Source organism: Mirounga angustirostris, unplaced genomic scaffold (genome assembly GCF_029215605.1).
Source record: "Mirounga angustirostris isolate CCGP_5_RB_7025 unplaced genomic scaffold, mMirAng1.0.hap1 SCAF_17, whole genome shotgun sequence".
Classification (NCBI taxonomy): domain Eukaryota; kingdom Metazoa; phylum Chordata; class Mammalia; order Carnivora; family Phocidae; genus Mirounga; species Mirounga angustirostris.
Window position 1 is genome coordinate 44,264,925 of NW_026991725.1, and position 19,324 is coordinate 44,284,248.

The following is a 19,324-nucleotide window of genomic DNA, read 5'->3' on the forward strand; positions in this document are numbered from 1 at the left end:
GTTTTGTATGTTGGTATATCCTGATGCCTGGACACGGCGTGGTGCACAGTAGGTGCTCAATAAATGTTTAGTGACTGATGGTTTCCAGCACCAACCACAGAAGGGTGCTGGACATTTAACACAATGTGAAATGTCCGTGGCACAATTTACTGACATTCTATACACCAAAGGGCTGTGTGATGTGTGCCTCTGTCACATCAGACATTTGGTGTGAGTTATGTGAATGTGAGTGTTGTGTATGTTAGGTTCCGAGCCCCATAAACCACGCCTGGGATTTCAACTGGATATTTATGGGGTTACTGGGGTGTCTGGCTGGGGCCGGGGAAGGGGGTTACACACTGCCTGGCATTGCTTCCAACCTTCCTGGGACACCTTCTCTAGCCCAATTCTGATCCTTCCCAGGAGTTACAGTAGGAAGGCCCAGACAGGTCACCCTGGTGTGTCCCATTGTCGCTAACATGGAAGCTATAGACTTCACCTGTGACTGGAGAAGCTGCTGTTGCCAGGATTGACCTGTCCCGGAGAGGGAGAAGACAAGGCCACCAACAAGGACGAACTGACAGATGACTCACCCAGGGCCTGGATGCAAAACTCTTCTGACTTTATTCAGTTAAAAAACAACACACAAAGAAACGGGCACTAAACGGTCAAACTGCATAAAATGGCCAACATATGAAACGAGGGTCTCTCCCCGTGCAGACCAGGGTCCCCACTGCGGCTGACAGGGTCCCCCGGGGCCCCAGAGACCAGCCAGGCACAGGCAAGCACACAGCCCCGCTGCCCCCACCTCCGCGTGCTCCTGGGACACGGGCCCCACTGGACACATCCCTGCGTGTGGCCAGGGCAGGGCTGGTGCACAGACGCGTGTGCCGCACCCCACTTGCCGAGCTGCGCGGCAGCCATTCACCAACCGCGCCCCAGAGGGCGTCACGTTCCTGGCTCCGCGACATTTGACGGAGGAGAAATTCTCTCCCGCTTACAGGCCTTGGGCCCCTTCCACGGAGGCAGTGACGCGTCCCCTTCCTCAGTCCCTAGGCAGCTCCCCATTCTCCCTCCCCAGGCACTAGTCCCCCGTTCTTTGCCAGTCGCGCCCCTGGCTGTTGTGGGGAGGGGGCGGCCGGGACAACGGTGGCCACCTGGGCCTCAGTCCCTCAGTTCTGGGGCCCTGGCCTGAAGGGCTGGAAACAGGGCAGCTCCCCCAGGGCCGAGGCTCCCATGGCAGCCGGGCCCTCCCCAGGCCCCCGGGGCCCACTGGGCCCGTGGCTCCAGGTCTCAGTGGTGCTGGGATCCCGCCCCTGGGAGGACGAGGACTGTGGCCTGGCTGCGGAGGCCCCCTCCCCTGCCTCCCTTTTGGCCCAGGGTGAGTAGGAGAGGATGGTGAACCCCCTCTTAAGCAGGGCTGAGTCCGCAGGGACCAGCTCTTCGGTCTGCCCTGGAGGACAGGGCTCCAGAATGCTCAGCTTCCACTTGTGCAGGTCCTGCTCCTGGGGCGCGTCCTGTAGTCTCACCACCCACAGCTCGTCGGGCTCCAGCAGCAGTTTCCAGCCCCGGCCCGGGGTCCTCAGGGTCCATCCTACTGTCATCTTCCGGAGGTAGATGGCATCGTAGCAACCCACCATGGAGACGACCTCCAGGTCCCTTAACCAGGCCTCGGCCTCGGCAGGGTCCACGGCCCGGGTGGTGCCCAGCTCCAGCACCATGGGCTCCCCCGGGGGCAGGTCCACTTTGAGAAACCCCTGCCACGGAGGAGGGAGACTCGGCCAGTGCGAGCAGGTGGGGGGCCCGTCGAGCCTCCAGGGCAGGCTCTGGGTCCAGTCGGCGTCCTCGGGACCCAGGCCCAAGGGTGCCGCGTTGTGAGGCTCCAGCTCGGTGGGCACAAAGTGGTGGTCCAGGCCCACCTCCTCAGACCCCGCGGGGGCTGACGCCGGGGTGCCTGGCCCCCAGTCCACAGTGCCCCCCTGTGCGGGGTGACCTTGGCCCTGCCCCCAGCCGAACCCCAGCCCCGGGGGCCCCCCCTGCTCAGGCCCCGCCTCGGCGTGCTCCGTCGGCTCGGGGTCCCAGTCCTCATCTTCCCAGTCTTCCAAGCCCAGCAAGTCTCTGAGTTCCAGAAAGGCAGCCTTGAAGCAAGCGAAGCAAACCGCCAGCTGGTCGCCATGCTGAAGCTGATACATCCAGGATGCATGGAGGTAGGACATGCCCTCGCCCCCATAGCGCACGCTGACCGGGGGGCACATGGCCACGCGGCCTGCCTCCTACCGGGGTGGGCAGCGAGAGTGGGCCGGGCTGGGGGCTCGGGGTCTGGCCCGGGGGCGGGGGCGGGGCAGGGAGGGCGGGGGAGAGGAAGAGAGGGGGCTCCCGGCCGGGTATCTGGGGTGGGGTGGAGGAGCTGGGTCCCAAGTCACCAGGGATCCGCAGGGGTCGGGAAGGTCAGACTTCCGGAGGATTCTTCAGCTTGTGCGACGGCTCCGTTCTCTGGGAAGACGCAGCGGACAAGCAAGTGAGGTCGGTCACCCGTCACCGGGAGGAGCAGGGGCAGGGGCGGGGGGCTGAGACCTGGCCCCTTCAGCCCTGCCCCCAGGCCTGTGGGGCACACGCGCCCTCCCCACCCAACCCCCCCGACCCCCACCCCCAGACCCCGACAGCCAGTCAGCCTCGCGCGGCAGAACCTGAGAGAACCTGAGGGATCCCGACGGGACCTGAGGGAACCTGGTGGGACCTGAGGAAACCTGACGGGACCTGAGGGAACCTGACGGGACCTGAGGGAACCTGACAGGACCTGAGGAAACCGGATGCGACCTGAGGGAACCCGACAGGATCTGAGGAAACCTGATGGGACCTGACAGGATCTGAGGAAACCTGACGGGACCTGAGGGAACCTGACGGGACCTGAGGGAACCGGATGCGACCTGAGGGAACCCGACAGGATCTGAGGAAACCGGATGCGACCTGAGGGAACCCGACAGGATCTGAGGAAACCGGATGCGACCTGAGGGAACCCGACAGGATCTGAGGAAACCTGATGGGACCTGACAGGACCTGAGGAAACCTGACGGGACCTGAGGGAACCGGATGCGACCTGATGAGGGAAGCTGAGGGAAGCCTGTCGAGTCAACCCCCCCACCCGGCCCGAGGCCAGGCTGGACCACCTGGGCGCTTCAGCCTCTCAGCCCAGCCCACCCCACCAGCCTGTGTCCCCCAGACCCGCCCCTCAGCCCGAGGGGTTCTCACCCGGCCTGGCACCTCCCTCCTGTGGGCGCCCCTCAGAAAGGAGGGGAAGCGGCCCACCTGGCAATATAAAGGGCCCTTTCCCATGGTGCTCTGGGCTCATCTGCATATCTCCCATGAGCCTCAGCCCACCAGGAAATGAAACTGCTGAGTCACCACCTCCCTCCCAGGAGAGCCCTGTGGGGCCCCCCCAGGGAGGCAGGCTGTCCCCCTCTGCCCCCCCAGCACCATCATGCCTTCCCAGGTGTTGCTCCGCCCCCGCCCGCAGAACTGTTCTCCCTGTTCTTTCCATCCGCGGGTTTCTGAAACGGTGCAGGCGGCCGCGTCTCTGACGGTCCTTGTCCCTTCGTGGGTGCCCTGCCTGGTCACGGGTCCTGTCCTGTGGCTGAGAGTGGGCTCCTTCTTGTTTTCTTTTGATTAAAGCTTCTTTAGGAATTCGGGAAACTGATCAAGCCTCAGTTACTTACATTTTATTTTATTTTATTTATTTATTTTTTTTTTTAGATTTTTAAAGATTTTATTTATTTATTTGAGAGAGAGATAGCGAGAGCAGGAACACAAGCAGGGGGAGTGGGAGAGGGAGAAGCAGGCTTCCCGCGGAGCAGGGAGCCCGATGCGGGACTCGATCCCAGGACCCTGGGATCATGACCTGAGCCGAAGGCAGATGCCCAACGACTGAGCCACCCAGGCGCCCCAGTTATTTACATTTTAAACACATTTCCCCCTTTTGGGCCTCTTTTCACTTCAAAATAACTCTTTATTTGAACTCTTTTTTGAACATAGACTATTTTTAGAGCGTTTTGGGTACAGAGCAAAATTAAGCAGCAGGTACAGAGTTCCCATTTACACTTGCCCCTCACATGCGTAGCCTCCCCACTATCAGCATCTGCACCAGTGGTACATTTGTCCTAATTGGTGAGCTGGACTGAGCAGAGCCTGCAGGAGACACAGCTAGTCTGGAACAGATGAAGGCAAAGGTCCTTGCATCAGTGGTTCTCAAATTTTGCTGCACGTTAAAATTTTCTTGGGAATTTTAAGAGTCCCACTGCTCATGTCACAGCATGTGGTAGACACAGCTGAGGTGACCCCCAGTGGTCATGCCCTCCCTGTGATTGGAGGTGGAGCCTGGGACTTGCTTCGAACCAAGGAGTGGTACGGGGGTCAATGCTACTGCCTGAAGTCACAGTTTGTGGCAAAGAGGTGTCCCTCCTGCAATGACATTACCATGAATGTACATAAGACCCCAAGCCAGCTCTGGCCTTGAAGAGGGAAACAGCCATGCCGTGAACTGTGCGGGAAACTGATCAGCCTCTGGGACCTGAAAGTGCATCCAGCTGACAGCCAGGCCCTCAGGCCCAAAACCACAAGGAAGAGAATTCTGGCAGCTGAGAGCACAGTCCATCCAACACTTCGGCTGCAGCTGCGTGAGACCCTGAGCAAGGGGCCTAGCCAAGGCATATTCCAACTCCTAATCCATGGAAACTAGAAAATAAATGTGTGTTGTTTTAAGCCTAAATTTGGTCATTTGTTACGAATCAACAGAAAACCACCATTTGCCCATATCAGTTGCATCAGAATTCTCACATGGGATCCAGGCATCAGTCAGTGTCTTAAATTCTCCAGATGTTTTCAATATGCTGTACAATTCCAGAACCAGTGCCTAGACACCTGGGTGAGCTTAGACGTTTTCACAGATGTTGGGCCATTAATCCTCCACCCTCCCCTGGTCTTAGCCTAAGTGATACTCAAGCCAGGCTCTGCATGGTCCCCAAATAGCTATGGTTCACCCAACCACCCTGTGACGAAGACACCTTACTGTGACCTGCCACAAACTGGAAAGTATGTGATTAAACCGGCCTCAAGGCCCTTACAGGGCCAAAGTCATGACCTGGAGGCCAGCAGGGACCAGAACCTGGCCCCAGACCTGTCCTCATTCCAAGGCCCCATCTCCACTGGCCCAGGACATGTGAGCTCTTGCAACAGGAAAGGGTGAAGGGGGAGAAACCCAAAAAAGTGAGTGTGGCCAAGTCTTGTCAGACTAGAAGAGGACCAGGATGACCATGCTGGTCAAGCTTAAGGGCCCCCACTGCCCCAAGGGCTGAGACTCTCGAGGGGAAAAAGGCCAAAGTCCCTGGTGTGCCTTTGAGCTTGCTAGTGCTTGTCTTTGTCTCGTCCTCGAGGCCTGTGCAGCTCCTGAGGCTTAGAGAACATTCCAGAGATGTTTGTGGGGTGGATGCATTCCCGCTTCTTGGCTGGCTTGATGACCTCCGTCCTTGGGATGGCCATCAAAGTGTAACTGACCTGCTGTGCTCCCGGGCACAGACTCTACATCCCCTAGATGGGTTCAGAGCCAACCTGGGGCTGGGGCCTTTCCCGGGCACAGGCTCCGCCAGCGTGTCTTGGAATCTGACCGGAGCATGGCCAGTTGTGCTCAGAGAAACCACCTGACCCAAAAAGCTTACATGCCCACGCATGCTTGGATCTGTGGGCAGGTGACCCAGTTGGAGTCAAGCCCTAATAAAAAAGAAAAGCGTGTTTAAATAATCAGGTGATTCACCAAAGAAAACCTTCTTGAAAACTGTTGTAGTCATCACGACTGAGAAAGGAGGGCTGCACATTCTGTTGGAGTCCAAATACTTGGAGTTTAAACAAACATTTACATGGTTGCTCTTCTATCGCAAGAGAAGTTCAGCCCTCAGCTCCTTGCGGATGCAGGAGTTTTTACCGGCTTTCTCTTTTGTTCCTCCTCACAGGCAACAAAAAAAGGAGAGGAATAGTTTCATACATCTCTTGCACAGATTCACTGCAGAGAGTCTTACTGTCACCCATCCTCCCTTCCCGCACCCATTGTTCACCTGTAAGTCCTGGTGGGAAGGGCCCACATGGGCTCCAGTGTCCAGCTACACTGGACGGTGGCATTGCGGTAGGGCCCTGACATGGTGGGGAGAAACGCCAGTCCTTCCAGACCAGGTCTGCCGGCCGGAGTCCCATCCAGGGCCGGAGGTTTTGTGTGTTACCAGACGAAGTAACACACAATTAAATGCTCTTGTGGATAGGCCGCATCTCCGCGGGAGCTCGGGTTGTGGGATTCCCGGGGTGGCCTCCCAGGGCGTCGGTGCTGCCATCCCAGTGGAGGAGAGGGTGTGCGGGAGCCAGAGGAGTGGGCCTGGTGCCTCATCCAGGGGGAGCAAGAACCCACTGGAAACCAATTGGCTTAGCTCTTCATCCTGTCCTCGGCCGCTGCGTCCCACAGCCAGCGTGCACTGACGGTCAGCTTGCTGGGACTGGTTCGGCTTAGTTCATTCATGTCTTCCCAGGTATTCTTGGGGCCCCCTAGGGACGTGGCTGTTTGTGGAGAGAAGCCACTCTGCACCCTTGTGGGTGGGAACGCTTTCCTAACCCCGATGTTGAAGAGAGCTGTTGTGTGGGGCATGAAAATGGGAGACCGAGAGAGAAAGGAAACGTTTGCTCTTAGCCGGACCTGTCTTAGCTGCTCCAGAAGATGGCTTTAGGATGAGTCACCGAGGAGCAGCATTGAGCAGAGAACTGCCCCGAGACCCATTTCGGACTCAGACGAGCTTGTACTCCCCAAAGGGCCTGCCTTTGCTGTGGCTTCTCATTGGCGAAGGTCCAAATAAAGCCATGGTGTGCACTTTGAAGCTTCTCCCCAGCCTCGCCCCCTCCCTCTGGGGGGGTGACCACAGGTGTCCCTGCAGCCTGTGAGGTGGGAATCTAACTGCCCAGTTTTCAGGGGAGGAAATGTGCTGTAGGCACAGGGCTGCCATTCCAGGGAGGAAAGCCATGTCCACGTCCCTCTCCCGAGATCCCCATGGTCGCCACCTTTGTGTGACTCAACACAGAGACGTCACGTCAGCCCTGAGATTGGGTTGATGGGGTGCTGTTCCTTGCCATGTGGGGAGGGACAAGACACTGGCCCAGGAAGGACATGAAGCCTCAAATGGGGGACGGGTGTATCACAGCCAGTGACCACACTACTGGACTGTTTCTCCCACATGCTGTGGCTTCCTGAGGGTATTCCTGGAGAGGGATGGGATTTAAGCCCCCATGAGAGACTCACGAATGAGGCACTCAACCCTTAAAAAAGCCAATCGGCTCCTTGCCCTCCTAGGAGCAGACTTGGTCCCCCATCTCCTGGTCAGGACATCCTGCAGAGCTGCTGGCCACACAGCCCATGGCCCTCTCTCCATTTGCACCACGAGGGAAGGACAGGTGCACATCCAGTGTGCATGCTGGACACACTCTGCAGACAGTGGGGAAGGGCCTGGGCGGTCCTGAGTGTAGGCGACAGGGGCCAAGGATGGGGAGAGGGATGTAGGGAAAGGCCTGAAGATACCGGTGGCCAGGGACAGCCCCTGGTAGGTGGAGGACACGGAGAACCTTCCTTTTCCACACGGTGGCCAGGAGAACCTTCCTCTTCTGCATGGTGACCTCGGCCTGGACCCGAGAGGACCTGGGTGTCCACAGAGAGGGGCTCACTGCTTCGTCCAGAGCCGGGGTGGGGGGGCAGGGGCCAGGGCTCCTGCAGGAAACAGGAATGCAGGGGTTGCTGCTGCCCAGGGGGTAGTGGGGGCCCCACCCCTAAAACCTACTGTGCTCTGTGCAGAAGTAACTCTGCATGCCTGCGATTCACTCTGAGAATTATTAATCAGAAAATCTCACATTTCTCATTAAATGTGACTTTAAAGATTTGCTCTACACATACTGAGCATTTTTTCAAAGGACTCATTTCTGACTGCTTTGCTAAATTCAGTGGCACACAGGGTTCAGTAGAAAGGAGCTGGCTCCAGTGGGTTCCTTCCAGAGGCCACAGCCCCTTGGGGGTGGTGGGTTGTTAGGAGGGTGGGTACCACTTGGTAGCCCTGGACTCCCAGCCGGGAGGGGAAATGGCCTTGCCCCGAGCAAGGGTCCTGCCATCCGGATGATGGCTTCCTTCCACAAATGTGCTCTGGCCTCCACTGCCCTTGGGGATGGACCATCATTCTGGACTTGCCTTCCTGCGTCCAGAGCAGGCCAGGGTGGACAACGGGCAGCCAGTCTCCCATCCTCGGGCTCCCACCCGCCAGCGCTCTGCCCAGGGACAGAGCCCCCATCGCGGGACTCCATCCTGAGTGTGCCCACATGTCCTCAAACTCCGTCCTGGTGTTTCCTTCTTTCTCTTTGTGCTTTGATTTGTTACTGACGATCTTCCGTTTCACCCATTCAGTCTTCACTGTGTCCAACCTGTATCACACCCTTCCAGTACGCTCTGAATCTCAGGTCACGGGTTTGGCCACTCAAGACTGTCCATCTCAGTGTTTACGATTCTTTCTAATTCACATGCAAGTTATTCTCTTCCATTTCTTTACCATTTTAGTCATAGTTATTTGGAAGCCCTCATGGTGACTCCAGGCCAGAAGTCCCCTTGCTCTGAAGCCTAATAGGAAAAGTAGGAGAGAGCTTTTCATGAAGTGAAATTTATTCCATTTAAAATCCTTTTGTCAGGGGCGCCTGGTGGCTCAGTCATTAAGCGTCTGCCTTCGGCTCAGGTCATGATTTCAGGGTCCTGGGATCAAGCCCCGCATCGGGCTCTCTGCTCGGCGGGGAGTCTGCTTCTCCCTCTGCCTTTGCCCCTCCCACCCCCCCCCCCCCTTGTGCTCTATCTCTCTCTCTCAAACAAATAAAATCTTAAAAAAAAAGATAAAATAAAATCCTTTTGTCGGGAAGTATGGACTTTTTACCTCTAGTGTGAAGAACGTCTTTATGAAAAATGCCTTGGTTGGAAAAGTAAGCTGTTAGTAACCCCTATTGTCCCCCCAATTTTATTTATCTGTATATCCAGAAATTCAAAAAGCCTGGGAAGGCCAGATCCAGCCCTGGTTTGGAGAGTTTTGAGAGGCCTCCATTGGCATGGGGCCTGAGCAGGCTGGGTTGAAGCCAGAGCAGCCCCTTAGCGTTTGTCTGTTCTGTCGGCTTCTGCGCAGCGTTACAGAATAGAGTTTTGAAATTTTGAGAAGGTGTTTCCCCCACCCCATATTCCTTGTTCCATTTCCCACCTCCGTCAGATAGGCATGGGGGGTCTTGCTAGGCCTTGGTGTTAGGGGCAGCAAGCACAGCTTGGCAGAGCTGAGGGCCTGAAACCCACACGCGAAGCTGGAGTCTCAAAGCCAAGGCACTTCTCATGTGTAGTGAGAAAAAAGGCTTTTTCTGGGAATTCCAGGGCTGGGCAGGAACCATCAGGAGCACAGGATGGGTAGGTAGTCCCCTGGATGATGTCCCCAAACATGCCTACGTCCTAATGCCGTAACCTGTGCCCATGTCCCCGACAAGGCTGGAGAGACTTTGCACATGAGATTAAGTGAGGGGTCTTGGGGGGTGGTTAGCTTGCATTCAAGTGGGCCTCATGGCGTCTCAAGGGTCCTTATGAGAGGGAGGCAGGGGATCAGAGTCAGAGAGAGAAGCTGTGAGGACAGAATAGAGGAGAGAGGATTCTGTGCTGCTGGCCTGGAGGCAGGGGAGGGGCTGCACGTGCCCTCCAGGAGCTGGAAAAGGGTAAGAAAGAACCGGCCTGCAGACCCATAGACTTCGAACGTCCAGGACCATGAGAGAATAAATCTGTGTTGCTTTAAGCCACCAAGTCTCTGGTTATTTGTCCGGAGGCCACCGGAAGCTCATACGGGATGATCGTGTTTCTGCCAGGGAGGTTCGGGGTTCTGAAGACACCTTGTTTGCAATGCACCCCCTGGGATGGAGGCAGCCATGTCTAAGGGTGCCTCCCAGGCAGAGTGTGACCAGGCCTGGGCAGGGCTGGCAGACACCCCACAAGGAGGTGGTCATGTGGGGACTCAGGGAAGACATGATGCTCCCTCCTTGGAGGGATGTTTGCTCTGAATCTGGCTCTTCTCACGGCTGCTGTAGCCGGGCCCGCAGCCACCTCTGCCTGTGAGGAACCACAGCATGGCTGATGGGCCTCTGCCTGGCCACGTGGGGTCTGAGGGGACGTGGCGGCCTTGGCTGCGGGGGAGCTTCGGACACTCACGAGGTTTGACATAAAAGAACTTGAGGGAGATTCCAAGGGCTCCAGAGTCATCCCCCCAAGGGTTTTGGGCAGTAGAAGACCAGGGGGAGGATGTCCCAGCCCTGCTGTGGCGGGGACACATTCCCCCTACTGTCCTGTCCACTTACCCGGCTGGGGTCTGGAAGGGTGGAGGGTGGGACCCAGGCCTGCCCTGGCGGGTCCACATTCCAAGGGAGTGGAATGACGGGCAGGTGCCGGAGAGAAGCTGGGGGAGGTGGTCTGTGGGGAGAGCTCAGCTCAGGACCCCAACCGAGAAGGGCTGATTTAGACCCCACCACTACCCGTGAAGCACTTCCAGGGGCTTCCAGGGGCTTCTGAAGGTCATAGCACATACTTATTCTAGAGAATTAAGCAAACATAGAAATCTATAAAGAAAATTCAGGAACTCATAATACTACCACCCTAGATCACAGCTGATGTTGCTGCATTCCTCTTCAGTCATTCTTTATATGCTCACAGACACGTGACACCCAGCACGTCTACAAAGGGCACAGACATGCACGTGACATGCACCTGACATGTATACACAGGACAGGAGCCCAATTGCGCCTATCACACCCAACACTTGCATACGTGGCCACAGACTTTTTTCTTTCACAAAATCAAAGCAATACTGTGTATACAAACTTATAACCTGCTTTTTTTCTTTTCACTTAACAGAGGCTGATGGTTTTACACTGGGTCTTCTTTGAAAATTTGTTTTTTACGGGTACACAATATTACATGGGGTGGCCACATCCTAATGAAATCCCCATCAGGTACTGATGCTCCTTCCCAGTTTCCACTCCTTCATATCATTCCAAAAAGGACATCCTGTTTTGCAATATTAAGCTTATTCCTGTAAATCCCCGTGTCTCTTGGTGATCTCTCCTAGGATCGGGTTTCGATCTTCCTGTAATGAATGATGCATTCTCTTCTGTTGGACTCACACATCACATTTATCACTCTCTCCGCCCCTGGGCCACCACCTTTTGTTTGTGAAGGGACCTGAGGACTGAGGCCACCCCGAGTTGTTCTAAGTTTTAGATTATTCCTCCCATGGCTCACCCAAGCATTCGGAAGGGTGAGTGGAGGTTGGGAAGCCCATGCCCACGTCTCCATGACACCCAGAGAACAAATCGCCATTCACCCTGCCTTGGACGGCCATGTTGGAATTCTTGTTGGAAGCCCTGCCAACCGCCAGTGTATGCAGCTGACCCCAGAATCTTGTCACTGTCGTCCAGCCCGAGCTGGCCATTTGTTCCATTTGCTCAACTTCTGTCTGTGAACCCTATGAGGGCAGTGAGCACGCTGCCCTTGCTCCTTGTGGAGCCTTCGGTGCCCCAGGGGTGCCCCGTTAGTACAGACGAGTGGACAGATCAATGGAAAATGAAGAAGCAGATGGTGCTGGCTCTGCCCTCTGGGTCATGGGACTGTGGACCCGTATGGATCGGAGCGGAGGAGGGGGAGGGGAGGCTGCCCCTCCTGGGGTCTGAGGGTCTTCCCTCTTCCCAGTGTGATACACTCTCCTCACAGCCAGGCCAGCAGGGATGGGCAGCCCACCCACACCCACACCCAGGATGTCATCTCGAACAGCCAAGTCCTCGAGAACTCATGACTGAGAGAGGCCCCTTGACTCAGGGGAAGGTAACTGAGGGGAACCTGGGCACATGGGTGGTAGTTCAGACCTGCCAGGATTCAGATATCAGCTCTGCCAGACCTCACAGTGGGGGCACAGGGCAACGCTTGCAGGCACAGCCCCCTAGTCCTCAGCACAGCTCATCTGCTGGAGGGGGGAGCAGGGGTGCAGGTAAGGGGCAGAGGCATGGGCTCTGCTACAAAGACGTCCCTGGTGGAGGAGAGGCCTGATGATCCCGGTACTGAGAAGGGAAATGGAAAAATGTGTCCCGAGATTATTTTGTTTTGTGCCCTGAGTTTCTTCTCTGTAAATAGAGACCTGAGTCAGGATCAGTCTTATGCTCTGGTCATCGGTCAGAAGGGGAGCTAGAAAAACAAAAGAATCGCACATTGTGATACAGGCAAAGCAGAAGCGATGCCTGGAAGCTGATGGCTTGTTGGTTTAGCAGACAAGCAAGAATTCACCAGAAGGGCCACTATTGTTCATTAGTGCCCCAGCCCTGGGAAGAGCCAGAAAGGGGGATACTGCACCCCTGCAGGTCATGGAACGTCCCCTTACTCCACTCTCCGGAGGCAGCCACCCGCCCCTCCCAGTCACCGACCAAAGGCTCCAGTCTCCCCCCAGTGTACGCAGCCTGGTTGTTTCCTTCTTCAGAGCCAGAAGGGAAAGCAAGAGTAAGTCGGCTTGGAGTTTGTATACGTGTATGTGTGTGTGTAGGTCTGCGCACATATACATGATGTATATATGTATAAAGACATATCAATATGTAATACTGTGTGTATAAAACATAATGTAATCATGAAAATATGTACTATAGGGCGCCTGGGTGGCTCAGTCATTAGGCGTCTGCCTTTAGCTCAGGTCATGATCTGGGTCCTGGGATCGAGTCCCACATCGGGCTCCCTGCTCGGCGGGGAGGCTGCTTCTCCCTCTCCCACTCCCCCTGCTTGTGTTCCCTCTCTCGCTGTGTCCTCTCTGTCAGATAAATAAAGAAAAAGAAAAGAAAAGAAAAAGAAAGTATGTACTATAAAAGCAATAATTATGTATATATAATGTAATCAAGGGGTGACATCCATCAACTTTGCTACTTCTATTGGTAAGAAATAAGTCACAGTTTCCACCTTCAGTCACAGGGAGGGGATGACTGACTGGGGGTCACCTCAGGGTACCACATAGAGTGACATGGACACCAGGACTTTTCAAATGCCTGAGACAATTTGAATCGCAGCAAAATTTGAGAAACTGATCCAAGGAACTTTGCTGTCAGCTAATGACAGAAGCAGGTTGTGTCTCCTGCAGGCGCTGCCCAGTCCAGGCCCAGCTGCAGACTTGTTCATCTGGGGACACTCACCAGATGTGCTGGGGGAGATGTGCCACATGCAGTTGGATGCACTGGTTGGAAGTTTGGAAGGAAGGGCCAAATGACCTGATTACTTTAGTAAATTATTTAAAAAGCCATCTATCTCTCCTCTTGTGTTATTATTTTTTTTACAAAAGCAACTTATTTTTAAATAAAAAATCATGAAGCAAAGGAAACAAGCAAAACAGTGAAAGAATAAGGTGAAAAATATAAGAAACTGACATTCTGGTCTTGGGGAACTAAAGATGTTCTGTATAAAGACCAAAAAGATCCTTTCTCAAAGAAGAGACTGACACATTAGACCATATCTATGGAGTCTAAACAAAGTGAGATAAGCCACAAAAGGGGGAAATGTGTTTAAAATGTAAGTAACTGAGGCTTGATCAGTTTCCCGAATTCCTAAAGAAGCTTTAATCAAAAGAAAACAAGAAGGAGCCCACTCTCAGCCACAGGACAGGACCCGTGACCAGGCAGGGCACCCACGAAGGGACAAGGACCGTCAGAGACGCGGCCGCCTGCACCGTTTCAGAAACCCGCGGATGGAAAGAACAGGGAGAACAGTTCTGCGGGCGGGGGCGGAGCAACACCTGGGAAGGCATGATGGTGCTGGGGGGGCAGAGGGGGACAGCCTGCCTCCCTGGGGGGGCCCCACAGGGCTCTCCTGGGAGGGAGGTGGTGACTCAGCAGTTTCATTTCCTGGTGGGCTGAGGCTCATGGGAGATATGCAGATGAGCCCAGAGCACCATGGGAAAGGGCCCTTTATATTGCCAGGTGGGCCGCTTCCCCTCCTTTCTGAGGGGCGCCCACAGGAGGGAGGTGCCAGGCCGGGTGAGAACCCCTCGGGCTGAGGGGCGGGTCTGGGGGACACAGGCTGGTGGGGTGGGCTGGGCTGAGAGGCTGAAGCGCCCAGGTGGTCCAGCCTGGCCTCGGGCCGGGTGGGGGGGTTGACTCGACAGGCTTCCCTCAGCTTCCCTCATCAGGTCGCATCCGGTTCCCTCAGGTCCCGTCAGGTTTCCTCAGGTCCTGTCAGGTCCCATCAGGTTTCCTCAGATCCTGTCGGGTTCCCTCAGGTCGCATCCGGTTTCCTCAGATCCTGTCGGGTTCCCTCAGGTCGCATCCGGTTTCCTCAGATCCTGTCGGGTTCCCTCAGGTCGCATCTGGTTCCCTCAGGTCCCGTCAGGTTCCCTCAGGTCCCGTCAGGTTTCCTCAGATCCTGTCGGGTTCCCTCAGGTCGCATCCGGTTTCCTCAGATCCTGTCGGGTTCCCTCAGGTCGCATCCGGTTCCCTCAGGTCCCGTCAGGTTCCCTCAGGTCCCGTCAGGTTTCCTCAGATCCTGTCAGGTCCCATCAGGTTTCCTCAGATCCTGTCGGGTTCCCTCAGGTCGCATCCGGTTTCCTCAGGTCCTGTCAGGTTCCCTCAGGTCCCGTCAGGTTCCCTCAGGTCCCGTCAGGTTTCCTCAGGTCCCACCAGGTTCCCTCAGGTCCCGTCGGGATCCCTCAGGTTCTCTCAGGTTCTGCCGCGCGAGGCTGACTGGCTGTCGGGGTCTGGGGGTGGGGGTCGGGGGGGTTGGGTGGGGAGGGCGCGTGTGCCCCACAGGCCTGGGGGCAGGGCTGAAGGGGCCAGGTCTCAGCCCCCCGCCCCTGCCCCTGCTCCTCCCGGTGACGGGTGACCGACCTCACTTGCTTGTCCGCTGCGTCTTCCCAGAGAACGGAGCCGTCGCACAAGCTGAAGAATCCTCCGGAAGTCTGACCTTCCCGACCCCTGCGGATCCCTGGTGACTTGGGACCCAGCTCCTCCACCCCACCCCAGATACCCGGCCGGGAGCCCCCTCTCTTCCTCTCCCCCGCCCTCCCTGCCCCGCCCCCGCCCCCGGGCCAGACCCCGAGCCCCCAGCCCGGCCCACTCTCGCTGCCCACCCCGGTAGGAGGCAGGCCGCGTGGCCATGTGCCCCCCGGTCAGCGTGCGCTATGGGGGCGAGGGCATGTCCTACCTCCATGCATCCTGGATGTATCAGCTTCAGCATGGCGACCAGCTGGCGGTTTGCTTCGCTTGCTTCAAGGCTGCCTTTCTGGAACTCAGAGACTTGCTGGGCTTGGAAGACTGGGAAGATGAGGACTGGGACCCCGAGCCGACGGAGCACGCCGAGGCGGGGCCTGAGCAGGGGGGGCCCCCGGGGCTGGGGTTCGGCTGGGGGCAGGGCCAAGGTCACCCCGCACAGGGGGGCACTGTGGACTGGGGGCCAGGCACCCCGGCGTCAGCCCCCGCGGGGTCTGAGGAGGTGGGCCTGGACCACCACTTTGTGCCCACCGAGCTGGAGCCTCACAACGCGGCACCCTTGGGCCTGGGTCCCGAGGACGCCGACTGGACCCAGAGCCTGCCCTGGAGGCTCGACGGGCCCCCCACCTGCTCGCACTGGCCGAGTCTCCCTCCTCCGTGGCAGGGGTTTCTCAAAGTGGACCTGCCCCCGGGGGAGCCCATGGTGCTGGAGCTGGGCACCACCCGGGCCGTGGACCCTGCCGAGGCCGAGGCCTGGTTAAGGGACCTGGAGGTCGTCTCCATGGTGGGTTGCTACGATGCCATCTACCTCCGGAAGATGACAGTAGGATGGACCCTGAGGACCCCGGGCCGGGGCTGGAAACTGCTGCTGGAGCCCGACGAGCTGTGGGTGGTGAGACTACAGGACGCGCCCCAGGAGCAGGACCTGCACAAGTGGAAGCTGAGCATTCTGGAGCCCTGTCCTCCAGGGCAGACCGAAGAGCTGGTCCCTGCGGACTCAGCCCTGCTTAAGAGGGGGTTCACCATCCTCTCCTACTCACCCTGGGCCAAAAGGGAGGCAGGGGAGGGGGCCTCCGCAGCCAGGCCACAGTCCTCGTCCTCCCAGGGGCGGGATCCCAGCACCACTGAGACCTGGAGCCACGGGCCCAGTGGGCCCCGGGGGCCTGGGGAGGGCCCGGCTGCCATGGGAGCCTCGGCCCTGGGGGAGCTGCCCTGTTTCCAGCCCTTCAGGCCAGGGCCCCAGAACTGAGGGACTGAGGCCCAGGTGGCCACCGTTGTCCCGGCCGCCCCCTCCCCACAACAGCCAGGGGCGCGACTGGCAAAGAACGGGGGACTAGTGCCTGGGGAGGGAGAATGGGGAGCTGCCTAGGGACTGAGGAAGGGGACGCGTCACTGCCTCCGTGGAAGGGGCCCAAGGCCTGTAAGCGGGAGAGAATTTCTCCTCCGTCAAATGTCGCGGAGCCAGGAACGTGACGCCCTCTGGGGCGCGGTTGGTGAATGGCTGCCGCGCAGCTCGGCAAGTGGGGTGCGGCACACGCGTCTGTGCACCAGCCCTGCCCTGGCCACACGCAGGGATGTGTCCAGTGGGGCCCGTGTCCCAGGAGCACGCGGAGGTGGGGGCAGCGGGGCTGTGTGCTTGCCTGTGCCTGGCTGGTCTCTGGGGCCCCGGGGGACCCTGTCAGCCGCAGTGGGGACCCTGGTCTGCACGGGGAGAGACCCTCGTTTCATATGTTGGCCATTTTATGCAGTTTGACCGTTTAGTGCCCGTTTCTTTGTGTGTTGTTTTTTAACTGAATAAAGTCAGAAGAGTTTTGCATCCAGGCCCTGGGTGAGTCATCTGTCAGTTCGTCCTTGTTGGTGGCCTTGTCTTCTCAGTGCCTTGGATGAGCCCCCTTGACAGGTTGAAATCTCCTAGGAGCAGGAGACAGAAGTGGGGACAGCACAGGGCAGTTGAGTCAGTGTTTTGGCTCATGGTAAGAGTTTGTTTATCACATTATTTATAAGCAAACACATGCACGCTTAAAGGGCCATGTTGTGAACAATAATGAGTGTATCATCAAACACAGATTTTAATCAATCTAAATGTGTCCCGATTAAAAAAAAAATTTCAGGCAGAACATGTGTAAAGAATGCTAATATATTCCCGAGACAGAGGCAGGGGGTAGGTACCAGCATCCCAGTGTGCTGTTCGCTCACTGGAGTAGGATGCTCTGGAGTTCTGGGCACCAGGGTGCCATAGGCAGGAGAGATACTCTTAATCAGGGAAGATGTTCTTAGCAGGTTTTCCTTCTTGCAAATGATTGATCTGGAGGTTTCTGTTGCCCTCCATTGGTGGTCTCTGGCTGACACAGCCTTCCAATGATTCAAGGATGGGCTGTTTCCCTTTCAGTGACAAATACAGCTCTAGAGGTCCATTCTGGAGGGTTTTCCTGTGCATTATGTTTATCCTATCGAATTCGAGGGCAGTTTTCCTCCCACGTATCTTTCAGAAGCAGTCCTGGTCTTAAATCATGAAGGCTTCTGATACTAATTAAGTGAGAAAAAAACTTTAATGCAGCAACAGCCTTTCAACACCCCTAGATCATTCTATGAGCACTTAGTGAGCTGGAGTCTGTATTAGAACATTTACCTGCCTTCTCTCCCAAACAAACCCTGCCTGGTCTTACTTTGTCCCTTCCCCTCTCCATCCCTCCAGATTAAATAGTCCATTTATTCATTATTCCAGCAAACTCTTGTTTTGAGCAGCCTTTTTTTCCCCTTAATGACCTGGCTTCTTTGCAGAACTTCAGGCCATCCTGCAGCAGGGCCCAGGCGAATGCTCGAGCTCTGTACCAGGAGACAAGAGGGTTCCTCAGCACTTCTCATCTGGAAATAGACAAAATACCAACTCACAAGGTTGCGGTGAAAATGAAAAAACATAAAATACATCCTCAAAAATTAAATCTGTAATTACCATATGAATTATGTACCCAAATGAGTTAAAAAGGTACATGCTCATAACAGCACTGTTCATGATCCACATGTCTAGATGAAGGGATAAACGAAATGTGGCATGCCCGTACAATGGAATATGCTTCACCATAAACAGGAATGAAGAACTCACCTATGCTATGGCATGGATGAACTTCGAAACCATCCTGCTAAGTGAAAGAAGCCTGTCACAAAGGCTACATGTTGTACTTACATGAAATGTCTGGAATAGGCAACTCCATACAGACAGTGGTGATAAGTGGTTGCCAGGGACTGAGGAAAAGGAAGAATGGGAAGTAACTGCTTAATGGGTGTAGGGTCTCCTTTGGGGACAATGGCAATGTTCTGGAACTGGATAGACGTGACCGTTGCACAATAGTTAACTTTATGTTATGTGAATTTCACCTCAAATTTAAAAAATCAAATGTAAATGTTGTAACACATTGGTCCAGAGCAGAGATAACTATGTGTTTTCTTCCCAGAGGACCTGGGGAGAACACCCCCACACACCCCCAGACACGGCCCCAGTGTGAATTATTCCACTCTGCTTAAAGCAGCTGTAGTCAGTTCTGGCTGTTAATGGAAATTAGCTGGGGTGTGTGCAGTGGAATACCACAGAGCCTTTCAAGGCGTGAATGAGCTCTTATTTTTCAGATTGAGAGAAAACAGAAAATCGCAAAAGGATAGGTACAGTCCAGTCCCATTTATGAAAATTTTAAAGCACATTATTGATTGCACATGGAAAATACAAGGTCAAAAAAAAAAGTTTGGGAGTTACCTCAAACTCAGGGCAGTGGTACCTCTAGGGAGGGAAGAGAATGGGAATGAGGACTAGGGATATAATAGTTCCTCAAACAACACTCTGAAACAAACATTAAAAATACTGTCACTAGGGGCGCCTGGGTGGCTCAGTTGGTTAAGCGGCTGCCTTCGGCTCAGGTCATGATCCCTGGGTCCTGGGATCGAGCCCCACGTCCGGCTCCCTGCTCAGTGGAGAGCCTGCTTCTCCCTCTCTCTCTGCCTGCCTCTCTGCCTACTTGTGCTTTCTCTCTCTGTCAAATAAATAAATAAAATCTTAAAAAAAAAAAATACTGTCACTTGATCTAGATGGTGGTGCCCAGGTGTGTGTTATATATACTGAGAGAATGTAAAAATGATGATGGCAATGGTGATGCTGCTGCTGCTGATGGTTGTGGAGGTGGTGGTGATGGTGGTGATGGAGGTGGTGGTGATGATGATGATGGAGATGGTGGGAAAATTGCAGCTTCTGAAATGGAAAGCAAGGAATAACATTAGCAGT

The 19,324-nt window shown here is 55.6% G+C and overlaps 2 protein-coding genes across 2 annotated transcripts; one reads left to right on the forward strand and one right to left on the reverse strand.

Annotated features, from left to right (window-relative positions):
• Positions 1-599: 599 nt before the first annotated feature.
• On the reverse strand, positions 600-3,499 carry LOC123842553 (testis-expressed protein 19.2). The gene is made up of 2 exons (XM_064582344.1): positions 3,229-3,499; positions 600-2,472 (listed from the first exon to the last, which is right to left on the reverse strand). Exon 2 carries the CDS (start codon positions 2,232-2,234, stop codon positions 1,152-1,154), a length of 1,083 nt encoding a protein of 360 aa, XP_064438414.1. The 5' UTR covers positions 2,235-2,472; positions 3,229-3,499; the 3' UTR covers positions 600-1,151.
• A 10,336-nt stretch (positions 3,500-13,835) lies between these two features.
• LOC135362938 (testis-expressed protein 19.2-like) lies at positions 13,836-16,892 on the forward strand. Its single transcript, XM_064582343.1, has one exon. The coding sequence runs from the start codon at positions 15,221-15,223 to the stop codon at positions 16,301-16,303; it is 1,083 nt and encodes a 360-aa protein (XP_064438413.1). The 5' UTR covers positions 13,836-15,220; the 3' UTR covers positions 16,304-16,892.
• Positions 16,893-19,324: the final 2,432 nt, after the last annotated feature.